The sequence below is a fragment of the Micropterus dolomieu genome, linkage group LG03 (assembly GCF_021292245.1).
Source record: "Micropterus dolomieu isolate WLL.071019.BEF.003 ecotype Adirondacks linkage group LG03, ASM2129224v1, whole genome shotgun sequence".
Classification (NCBI taxonomy): Eukaryota; Metazoa; Chordata; class Actinopteri; order Centrarchiformes; family Centrarchidae; genus Micropterus; species Micropterus dolomieu.
The window spans coordinates 20,959,208-20,971,600 of NC_060152.1; the positions used below are offsets into that span (position 1 = coordinate 20,959,208).

The 12,393-nt window shown below is 38.4% G+C and overlaps 2 protein-coding genes across 3 annotated transcripts in view; both read right to left on the reverse strand.

The window, feature by feature from the left end:
* scgn (secretagogin, EF-hand calcium binding protein) overlaps positions 1 to 4,685 on the reverse strand; it is a 13,223-nt gene extending 8,538 nt beyond the window's left edge. Inside the window, exons 1-3 of the mRNA XM_046045477.1 lie at positions 4,597 to 4,685; positions 4,141 to 4,211; positions 1,333 to 1,425 (exon numbers count right to left, since the gene is read on the reverse strand). Of these exons, the coding sequence (XP_045901433.1) occupies positions 1,333 to 1,425; positions 4,141 to 4,211; positions 4,597 to 4,666 (234 nt within the window). The 5' untranslated portion in view covers positions 4,667 to 4,685. The remainder of the gene's footprint in view (positions 1 to 1,332; positions 1,426 to 4,140; positions 4,212 to 4,596) is intronic.
* A 527-nt stretch (positions 4,686 to 5,212) lies between these two features.
* LOC123969059 (F-actin-uncapping protein LRRC16A-like) overlaps positions 5,213 to 12,393 on the reverse strand; it is a 75,176-nt gene continuing 67,995 nt past the window's right edge. The window contains exons 35-38 of one of the 2 annotated variants that reach the window (XM_046046170.1): positions 11,446 to 11,482; positions 10,905 to 11,168; positions 10,462 to 10,611; positions 5,213 to 8,718 (exon numbers count right to left, since the gene is read on the reverse strand). In XM_046046170.1, coding sequence (XP_045902126.1) covers positions 8,540 to 8,718; positions 10,462 to 10,611; positions 10,905 to 11,168; positions 11,446 to 11,482 — 630 coding nt within the window. In that variant the 3' untranslated portion in view covers positions 5,213 to 8,539. Of the gene's footprint in view, positions 8,719 to 10,461; positions 10,612 to 10,904; positions 11,172 to 11,445; positions 11,483 to 12,393 lie in introns of both variants that reach the window. The other variant, XM_046046169.1, reaches the window with a different exon arrangement.

Genomic DNA, 12,393 nt, shown 5'->3' on the forward strand with positions numbered 1-12,393 from the left:
GAGTAAGAGCACTTCAAACCGCTATCTCACAGGATACTGTGGCTATGTGATAGCCTTGCTAACTTCCTTTCTAATGCCATTTGTAGAGAAGAGGCAATAGTATACAGGGAAATAGCATTTCAAATGACTAGTCACTACATGAGCCTAACTTCAAGTCATACAGAATGACAGTGTTTGTGCTATCAGCTACATTCATTAAGTCACATAAAAGTTCCACAGAGTGAGGTACATGCAGATTTTAAATTTGGGCGTTTAGCTTCAAAAGAATCTACTGTACTGTAGGCTGTTCCTACTTCAGCCACACTTAATCACGGTCTTCCACAGGCCACTTTTGGCAAACATAGCATTTGGGGTCTGTGGGGGGCAATGCATTAAGGGACTGGCCTAATTAATGGTTAAAAGTTTATTTTTCAGAACAAAAGAAAATGCACTTCATTGCACTGGTGAAACACTGCTGCTGTGCCAAGAGCTGCATCAATTACACAGAGTGGAGACAGACCTGTTAATATGTCAGTCAAGGTTCATTTAATTAAATGGATTGACTCAATTGAAAACTCATTTGAGAACCAACCTTAATTAATTTTAAGAAATTTGTTCAGGATTTTTGAGAGTCATACTTGACAGGCCAAAAGGATCTTTAGGTTCTTTCCAATTTAGAAGATTCGATTTATATATATATATTTATATATATATATATATATATATACATATATATATATATATATATATACATATATATATATATATATATATACATACACACACACACACACACACACACACACACACACACACACACACACACAGTACATTCTTCAGGTATTTAATTTATGTAAATGGTTTGAGTGCCGCTCTCCTCTTGTTGTCTCTTCACTACAAGATGGCTTAACATGCCCCTCAGAAGTTCCAGAAATTTGTTTTCATTCTTCTTGAATATGGTACAAGCTATGTCATTGTTATGGATACATGGGATAAATCAAAGAGGGAGGGGCAGTGGAATAGATGGGTCTGAGAGAGAGAGGGGACAGAGAAGAGGATCCAGAATAAAGAGGAAGCTAGTGTGCAACGGTTTATATGTGTATTGAGTGTGTATTGAGGTGAATTTAGTTATTCTTGGACAGGTAGGTAAAGTGTTTTATCTCATCATCTTTAAACGGCATGAAACTCAGACACAATATACAAGTGGAAGCACACAAGAGCTAACATTTTGTGTCATGTTTGCTACAAATATCAGTGCTTCACCTTTAAATATGAGAGTACCCTATCTTTAGTATGGCAAAAATATTGGTCAAGTGAATGAGGAACCGATTATAGACAGAAATGGGGTAGCACCTCCTGAATCTGTAGTTTCCCGTCAGCAGTGACATCATAGGCGGACATAAACCTTTGTTTCAGTCTCTGGACTCTCTCTTCAGTCACTTTCTCCTGCGGAGACACGGTAGATTAAAATGCAACATTGATTTTCTTGCCCCAAAGCCACTTGTGGAAATGCACACAAATATGATACAGTATATGATGGGACAAAATCAAATGGCATGTAAAGTAAATTGTAACCACCAATTCCTTTTTTAATCAAGATACAGGTACAGTGCTGTGTAAAAAGTTCAAGCAGGTGTGGGAAAAATGCTTTCAAAAACATACATGTTGATGGATTAAATTGATCAATTAACAAAATGTAAAGTGAGTGATCAGAAGAAAAATCTAAATCAAATCAATATTTGGTGTGACCACTTTGCCTTTAAAACAACAACATCAATTTTTTTAGGTGTACTTGCACATGGTTTTTGAAGGAATTTGGTAGGTAGGTTGGCCCAGTCTCCCCAGTCCTTCTGTGGATTGAGGCAGCCTCAGTTACTTCTCTCTCAACATGTAATCCCAGACAGACTCGATGATGTTGAGATCAGAGCTCTGTGGGACCATACCATCACTTCCAGGACTCCTTGTTCTTCTTTATGCTGAAGTTACTTCTCACCAAGTTTCGCTTTATTTTTAGTTTTGTTGTCATGCTGCAGAATAAATTTGGGGCCAATCAGATGTCTTCCTGTAATATTGGTATATATCAGGTATTGTATGCATCTGCGGTCCTCAACATTGACCATGTCTTTGTGTTTGTTCAAAAGAGCTTAGACAACACGTCGGACATCGGAAACCCATGTCAGCTTTGAAAATTCTGCCTGGGAGAGACCTTGCGTCTTGCTGATGTGCTCAGTCTTGGAAGAAAGTTTACTTTTGACAGTAAACTGTCTTCAGCATCCTCACCTTGTTAGCTGAGTTTGGCTTTTCTTCGCCCTGTTGTATTCCTCCTACACAGCTGTTTCTGTTCCAGTGAATGATTGTGTTTCAACCTACATATTGAATATGAGATCATTAGCACCTGTTTGGTATATTTGTTTAATCATACACCTGATGGTATGACTACAAAATCCCTGACTTTGTGCAAGTGCACCTAGAAGAATGGATGCTGTTTTGAAGTCAAAGGCTGGTTAACCCATTTATTGATTTGAAAGTTCATTCACTTTGCACTTTGTTAATTAATCTCTTAACATCCCATGCCTGCCTAAAACATTTGCACAGTACCTCAGAGTAAATCTTGATTTCAATAATGATATTTAAGGACAAAAACTTCACTGGCTGAGTCACAGTTATTTTAAGCAATGTCACCATGGATACTACTTTGATCTTGAATTTTCTTCTCTCAGGGTCTGTTTTCTCAACCCCAAGCTAACCAATTGCAAAGCATTAATGTAGTTCACCCTACCTGTTCTTGGCCCACACAGTCTTTCTAATGCACAGAGCAAGAACGATGACGCATGCTTATCTGAGTTAGGAATCACATTTTCTTTTCCTGTACAGATCAACTTCTCACTCAACCAAAGCTCAGACAACAGCATGAAGCAACTGAAAGCGAGACTGGTTGCAGCCGTCGAAGTTGTTTCAAAATATTTTAGCAGCTAAAATTTTAGCAGTGTCTCTTTGCAAACCCTCAAATCACATACTGTAACTATAGAAACCTGTTGATCTATGGTCCTTTAGTCTGAGTCATTGTTTCATGCAGAGCAGTGCACACAGGCTAAAGACTATCAGATATCTCGTGTTTGGCGCCAGCAATCTTCAGTTTTTACACTGTAGACACCATCTACACTGCATAACAAACTCATGTATCATCTAGGTTTTACTAATGTATTAAACTTAGTGTGTCATATGCAATTTGATTAAGTTGCATATTAATTGAAAATGTGTTAGTTCATGCAGGAAAAATCTGCATAATTACTGGATATGTTAAACAAGGGGAAATAAAAGGACAGAAACATAGAAAGGGCATCATGTGGTTAATGCTTCAACTGCTGAATCGAATATAATAATAACTGCGACAAGTCTTTGTAGCTCAAGGGAAATATACAAAACAGTACTTATCTTGAGGGCATTAATATTGTAAAGCAAACATCAGAGAGACAAAATGACGTTTGGTCGGTGGACTGTTTGTTTACAAACCCATTAGTATCCAAGGGAGTGCATCTCTCACACAACACACAGTAAATGAAATAACAGTTGTGTGCATATTTGGTTTTCCATTATAACTGGACAGAGGGCTCCCTGTCAAGCCAAGGGCTTTTCCTTTTGACAGTGACCAGAGCTTTTTAATTGTGTTGTATCTAACCTCCTTGCAGTCACCCCACCCAGCCAGACTAACTGCATAGATGTTCAGCTGCCCACACAGCAGAGACAACTGCAAGGTCTGTGTCCAAAGCCAAATGCATCTCCTAGAAGGTGATTCAAAATTTTGACAAATGGTGTCTTGCAAGAAATAATGACCTAAAGAGAAAGTGAAGTACCATTATATGCCCAACGCTGAATTTAGTTCACTATCATAAATAACGTATAAAATAAGAAATATAGAAACTGTATTCAACTTACTTACCATGATCTTTTGTGTAGTGTACAGTGTACCTTGTTTATACTGTATTATTCTAATATTGTCATTGATGTGGCATATAGATTGACACAGTATCGTAGTATAATATGAATTTGTCAGATCAGATGGAAATGATGTTTCAATCTGTGGCTTTGTGCCTGTTCATCTGCCCCTGACATGCACTGTATTGAACGGGTTATAGATGAATTCATACAAAGTTGACTTACCTGTGGACCCAGTCTCTTCATCATGTGACGGAAAAAGTCGTCAAGCTCTTTGTCCTCAATGTAGCCATTATCTGTCAAATAAATATAGTATAGTAATGTTTAACTGTAAAGTGAATTTTCCTCTAAATTCAAATACTGAGAACAACACAGTCACTACGTGACTATCACTCCAAATTATTTTTATATTTGAGCTTGAACTGTGGAAAGTCTTGCTGCTCCTTGTGCACTTTCCCTTCTGTATCAAGCCCCTTATTACATAGGAAATCAATCAGTCAACATAGTTTCTTTTGACAAGAATATTTAACATAAGAAATTAAATTACTTCCCACAACCAGGAAATTTGTCACCACAAATAAGAATGGTCTTTTCCTCTCCAACGTTCAATAACAGCTGATGAATTATCAGTTTTAGGTATTTTACGGGAAAAAAAATAAACCTGTCCAAAACTGTCCTCACCATCTGCATCAAAGTGTTGCCAGATTTCCAGGAAACCAGCTGCATCCAGGTTTTCAAAAGCACTGTCCATTTTAATTTAGAAAGGTAGCGTAGGCACACAACTTTAATACAGACAAAAAATGACGACTGAGTTGTCTGCTTGGTTGACATATGCTCTTTCTGACTTAGTAAAAACCACACCTCCTCTGTGAAAGAGAGAAAAAGAGAGAGAGCATACTGTAGCTTTGTATTTGCCATCTGGTGGTTGTGTTGTTACACTGCAAAACAGATCTTCAACAAATTAACAAAAAAAGAGACAGTGCAGAGATTTTGAAGACTGTAAAATTATTTTAATCAATATTAATATTCACATGAAGAAATATCCAAGACCAGCAGAATGACTTAATGAACCATGTTGATCCATGACAAAATGGAACAAATAATGTCTCAAGACTGATTATGAGCAAACATGTCATTTGTATTTAGGCTTTCTTTTCAGACATTGTTTTCATGATGAAAGTAACATTAAATAGATTACATGTAGTAACAAATTAAAACATACAAATAATTAATTAATTCCTACATTTATGAACACAATGTACAAGTGAGAGAGAAAAAAAATCAAGACATCACCGGCCACTGTTTGAGTTTTTATTCCAAATAAGTTACAAACCCCTAGTATAGTAGTGTACTTAGTACCAAAACAATATACTGTAGGATTTGCTGTGTTCACATAGGCATGTGAATATATCACAGTGTGTATATTACATGTGCATATAGCACACACACACACACACACACACACACACACACACACACCCCCCCCACAATACATGTATGAAAGCACATATATACATACAATACAACTCACAGTCACATCATGCAGTCACACACAGAGTCAGGAGTCGGGTTATTTTCACTTTCTCCACTGAAACGTGGTGGATGCTCATTTTTCAGGAGGATTGAAGAGGAAATCATCAGTCATTTCACACAACCTGACAGAGACACAGACAGGTGCTTCTGAAATCCCACACAGAAAGAGTGAAAGAGGGTGTCCATTTAATTTCCTTGCGTCAGGAAAATGTCAACACCCACATGTGTTTGCTTTAAACATATTGCATTTAAGTAGTGGTATTTTTTTTCCTTTTTCAGTGTCCTGTAACACCTTTTAAACAAAAAGTGATGTGTGAGTTTTGGGACTGTAAATTAAAGCAGTTGTTGACATCAGAGACAGATGAACTATATACACAACATGAATAGTGTTATTTCCAAGCCATGATTAGTGACAAAGAAGTAAAATCTTATTATGATCTTACAAAAAGACATCGATAGTCACCATAGGAAAAGGTGCACCAGTAAGACCTTTGGTCCTGACTCTTGTACAGTACAGTAAAATACAGTGGTGCCCCCTTCACACTGCACAAAAAAGAACAGGGTCTAGTTAACATTTAAAGATAATGTTGGAGCACCCTAGATAGTTAAAACTAAAAGTAATTCCGGTTAATGTTGATGTAAAATAAGGAGTCAGATCTCACATACAGGTGATTATGGAGTATAATGCTACGCTCACGTCATAAAGGATGATGGGACAGCCATCTTACGTCATAAGACAACTCATGATGGTTCTATCATTTGTTAGATGAACAGGGTTAAAAATACTGTGCATTGACAATATAGCACTGTATGTCAGAGCTTTCTGGGAAAAATCTAAATTTCCCAGTCTTAATTACGGCTTGGATGTTGATGGCATTTATAAGTTAAAAACCGGTAATTATGGTAACTCCAATGTTAATCTAGTACAAAGGTGCTAGTTCTGTCCCAATCTATATAGTATATGCAATAATAGTAAAACTGCATGGTTTTATATCAAAGAAAACAATCCAATGCTTAAAGTGCAAACTCTAGGTAGAGGTATAATTTGTCCCCCATATCCAAATAATATTAATTTTGAAAACTAGATAATTTTAAGAATCTGTTTGCCGACTCTGTAGCAGTGTGAAAAGGGCATTTCTCACTCTTAAAAAACAAAGACAAGATGAATCGGCCCGAGACCTGTGTCATTGCGTAGCATTCAGGTCCTGAAAATGCTACATACAGAATAGTCAAGAGGTCCATGTGGTCAAAATACAGTTACCCTCAGTTCACTTGCACTTCAGGCACTGCATTCTCAATTACTTTTTAAAAAAGGCAATACAATAGCTAACTCCTTTTAGGTTGAATTTCGAAGAAATGTCTTGTCTTGCAAAGAACGAAGTGAAAGTGAACTGAATTTGAAAGCCCTGAAGGTAAGTCTGTGAGAGACACCGAAGACAAAGAGTGTTTGAAGGCTGGAGTTCCCTTAGTGTCATGCTTTTTACACAAAGAACTGAAGAGGTTATTGCCAAAATACTGAAATAGCAGGGCAAATTACACATAAATTTCTGTTACCTTCAAGCAGATTATCTATGACATTCCTCTTTTTAAGTTCTTTGCTTTCATTGGACCATCAGCACACCAGGGTATATTAATAAATGTAAAATGTAAGTATGTTACCAGAAGTGAGGATCGGTTTGTCTTTAAGAACAATTCAGTGTTTATGATTGTAACAGACACTGGCACCCCAATCCGTTCAGTTTAATGCTTAATTGTCTCATTTGTTCCAAGGGGTACCAGCTAGAAATCAAGCTGTTTGGTTTACATTTTTTGACCAAATCACACTACATAAATACAAGCTTGTAATGTTTATGTCACTCTGTATTGCACTTGAAAGACACGCACATACTCCTGTCCCCATAAACAGCGTAAAAAAAAAAAAAAGACTTCCGCAGTTCAAAAGGTATCGTAAGATAAAAGTTTTTTTCTCCATTGTGACCAAACACAGAGAGCAGAGTGTTAGTTAACAGTGCTGAAGCCTTGTTGATTGGTTATCGATGAAGTTAAAGCGTACCACAGTCCTCTCAAAGCAGCACTTCATATGGTCACTCCAACTCTCTCACACAGAGACAAACTTAAGTCCATCTGGGGTGTTTGATATAGTCTATAGCTATCCTTCAGGCATTTAGTGAAGAGTCCAGTTAGTCTCCTCTGAGTGACCCACTTTGACCCACAAATTTATTATTTATTATTATTTTTTAACGTTAGGTGAGCTACATCTAATGTGTATTTATGATTTATTGTGGGCTAAGATTCCCAGCTGAACCTGTGTTTTCCTGAAAAAAAAAAAAAAAAATGATGAATTGCATAATGGATTCAGTCCCTTCTGACGTTCAGAGAAAAGTAACTTGCACATGCTGAAAATAGCATATAGAAAAATCTATACAAATATATTAAAGGAAAAAAATGCTATCAGGTCCTGGTCTGGTTATATGTTTTACAGTACAGTGATCCTGGTATTATTGTTACATATGTTTGGTCCCTGGGAAACAAGCTACTACAACAATAGCTCCTTGGTCTTTTGCACCAAAAAAGGTCTGCTGTTTCCTGAAAGCATCGTATCTCTCTTTTTTAGTGGTTTACAAACTTCCACTTAAACTCATGTTTCAATATTCATTGGCTGAATACACTGGATCACCTTTGGAGCCATTTCCTCAAATCCTGAAAAGTTTAATCTTGTCATTAGATTTTCACCTGACCGCAGAGATTGTGGACAAAAAAAGAGGAAAAAAGTCTGTTTGTGAAAAGGAAGTTCTTAGGAGACTTTGCACAGTTTGGTTTACTAGGTGACATGTGACTGAAAAAGAGAATTACAAAATTTTGTGTTAATATCAATACTTTTATCATTGACAAACAAATTTACTTTAATTTGAAACTGTGTATTACCTGATTCTACAGCAGGTCTTCCTGCAAATCAAACATGATTTGTACTTTTCTACAACAGGTAAAACCTCTAATATGAATGAAAGCATATCGATTATCCCCTTAGTTGCTTTTCTAAAGGAAAACCTGTGAGGCTTATTGACAGGTTTTTGCTGTAAATTTTTCTCACTCATATGAAAATAAAGTCTTTGTCTGGCTCCTCCCCAGAATCTGATGACTTCTTGCCCGCTGCCTTGTCCTTATCTGGGTTTGGAGATTGGTCCTTGGTCTTACAGGTGCCATGATCCTCTGAGTTGGTACGGAGTGGGCTGGGTCGCTGAACAGAGTCTGACACAGAGCCCGCCCTCACTGAACACAAGAGAGAAAGAGAGAAAAGATGAAAATGACAGGACGCGTTGACAATGCTTAGAGCAAGGTGAAGGAAGGAGGGAGAGAAAAGGAAATGGGGTCAGGAAATTAATAGTTATTTTTAAATATGCCTGAAAGATATTTTGATAATGTAGCTGTTATTAAGTATGCTGTCACAGTTGGTTAATTTTCAAGTACCAGCCTTACAACCAGTTGGAATACATAAGCTAAAACTGGAAGTGATCTAAAGTATGTCAAGCCCCCTTGATCTTTGGGTTTTTAGAAAACAATCCCAGAATAAGGATTCCAAGGCCAGCTCCACAAGGCTGATTAATTCTGCAATCTAGACAAGACACATGCAGGCATGCAGGAGTGTTTGTACACATATACAGTTGAGCCTGCTGACAAAAAATGGCTCTGAAAAGGCTCAGCGAATGTGCAAAGGACAGTGTGATTAAAACTATAGCAGAAAAACAAATTTTATGTAGAAACAACGGACACAATTCTTTAAATAATATCAAGCCGGGCTTTAAATCTAGGCCTTATGCTTAACACTGTTTGTGTACCGTCCCTGATCCCCTCTTTGTGGTTTTAGTATATTCCAGGAGTTTACTTTTCATCTACACTACAAATGATATCCAGTCAGGATATTCTAAAACCAAAGTGCAGAAAGTTGAGAATTTTGTTATCCCTGTGATGGACTGGTGGTCTGTTCAGAATGTATTTCCTACTCTCTGCCCAATGCATGATGGGAAAGACAGGCTACTTAAAAGTGTCAACATGCATGTAACATTCTCCTGTGTATAGTGTCACCTAATGGCTCCTGATTTACTCTGAAAGAAGGTTACATTGATTTGCACCCTGGCACATGTTGTGTGGATTTGTACAGTGCTTTCAGACAAGAACTTAAAGGCATTAATGTCTTCATGTTTAGTGTTAAAGCATCATTACATCTCAAATTATGAGTAAGAATAGTCTTCTAGGTAAAAAAAGGTGATGTTGTCCAAGTATCCCTCTAATGGCCTCTATTGGCTGCACCAAGTAGACAGAAACTGCCCCTCTAGCTTTGAGCTTTGCTGTGCATACTAAAAAAATCAACACATATTTTATTAAACTTCTACTGAGGAGCAATAAAAATAACCAACAAACCAATTAGTCAACGGCTTCAACATAAATCCTCATTTGACTGAGAGCAAGAACTACCCTTCTGATCATGAATCTGACATGCCGCTGACAGGCACCAGAGGGTGTCGTTGATGAGATACAGCAAAACAAAAAAAAAAAACAAAGGGAAGTGAAGAAGAGCAGAGAGAATAAAGGAAGAACAAAGGAGTCCACATGTGACAAGAAAAACAATACATCCCGAGAAGGAAGCAAAGACACACACAAGGCCACCGAGCTGCCTGGATGTATGTTACATAATGAGTGAGAGTTGTGACCCGAATCTATCAGTCTGTCATATTGTTCATGTAGATAGACAACAGTCTGCCTCCACAGGAACAATTCAAATATATAAGACTATGGGGGAAGCCTATCAGATCTTTACAGTGAAATCAAACATCTACCAGTCCGTAAGGGAACTCTACTCTGGTCAAAGGACAGGTTTAGGGGGATATGATAGAAAAAGGCAACTGCCAATGTGTTGGTAAGACGTTTCATTGCAGATGAAAATCTATTTATGTATGAGCATTAACACCATGGCATGAATGGGCTAAGTAGAGATAGTAAGATTTTGTAACCCACCATCCTGAGTTGTTTTGTTGGCAGAGCTTCCTGACAGCAGACCGGTCTGGCCCTCTTTGTCTTTCTCCGACAGCCTCCTCTTCAGTGTGGGAGGAAGAGCTGTGACCTTAGGAGACAAGCCGCCACTGCTGGGGGAATCTGAGCTCTCATCTGTCAGTAAAATGGTCCGAAAACAAATATTATCAACTTAAAACAAATAGTGTCTCATGTGTCATACCATCTCACACTAGGACAAAATACATTACATAGGTAGAGTTTTAAGTTGTCTATATTCATATGTCTATCATCAAAAGTTGCAAATATACCTCACAAGCACATTGCAACCATGATATTTCTTACTGTATAATCTAAAATCATACTGCATTCAACAAAATATCCAACAAAGACAGAATCGCTTCAACATCCCTTCAGTGTGGCAATCAGATCCAGTGCTCCAACTGTACCTATGCTCCTACTGCTACTCGGGGTCCTTGGCTTCTGAGGGATGGTGGGTCGGGCAGCCAGGGCAGGCTTCACTCCCTGTGGCACAGGTGGTTTGCTTACAGGTCCCAAAAGGGAACTCGAGGAGGACGTAGCCCTAAGACGAGGGACCGGTTCAGGCTTGGTCTCGGTGCGAGGGGTCTTTTCTGGAGAACCAGTCGGAGGGTCTGGTTTATTCACTGAGCCAGTGGGAGACCTGCTTTCTGAAATGGTGGGCTGGGACTTGACTGCTGACATGTTGAAAAATTAAATAAATCAAAACAATAATTTTTATGTACTGTATGGTTATGAACCCAGACGACAAAACAAGAACAGCCAAAGTAGCAATTCATAACCAATCTTGTGTCCCTGCATTTGTCGGCTGTGGAACAGTAGCTGCCTCAGAAAGAACCTTGAAAATAATCTAAACACATAGACCAGCAGCATGAATTGTTAACAGTTAGCTTTAAAGTGCTGCTCCCTCTAATTTGTTCCATGTTTTTCTCAACAGATAAAACAGCTCACCTGTTGCATTGCTGTCAGGCCTGTCGGGGCTGGAAGACTGGAGGATACACAGGGACAAAATATTGGATCACCACACGTGAATGCAGAGCATTTTTTTTTTTTATTTTAAAGATTTTTTTCTTCTTCAGATTTATGACATGAAACCTGGTATGTACAAATCATATGCAGTCTGTCCTCCTGTTGGTTAAATGGATTATTTGTGGGTCTTCAGATGGCCATAGAGGCCAATCTTGGATCCACAGGGTCTATTGCAGTGAGGGCAGGTGTGTGTCATAGACGTCGTATGTTTAAGTCTGGTTTATTTTAGACAAAGCAGTCAATTTTATATACAGTATATTTTTAGTTTCAAGCTTTTATTGTAACAGTGGTAAGTGCAGTGCTGTAATATTGAATGTACATGTCACGCTGTCAACCACCATTTTAACAGCAGGGGGCGCCTTTGTGTTAGAAAATGCTATAGATACAGCTCACACACTGAGCGTCTTCTAAATAGCTCTCTATTTTACCTACACACACACACACACACACACACACACACACCTGGAACCCAGCCAGAACAAGCAGATGGCAGGAGAGGTTTTAGTGCTACTGATACAAGGTCAGAAAAAATCCTAATGCTGCATACACCATAAAGCACTTACTCACATCTAGTGAACACACACTTTCAGGGGCCAACACCAACTCCACAGATTAACAAATTACAAAGAAATGGGGATATTTGTTATTTCCCCTTCAATCACACTTCTTCAGGAAATGAGCACGTAAATGTAGCAAAGCTAGCACAGGAGGTGTAGAAACTGAGGATATAACAGGGATTTAACATTTATGTACTGTTGTGAGTCATGACAGAATTTGCATATCAGCTTTCTTTTTTGTCTTCATTCTTTCCATTTGCTTGCATCTCTTCCACTCTACCCCCCCCCCCCCCCCCCCCCCCCCGCTGGGGGC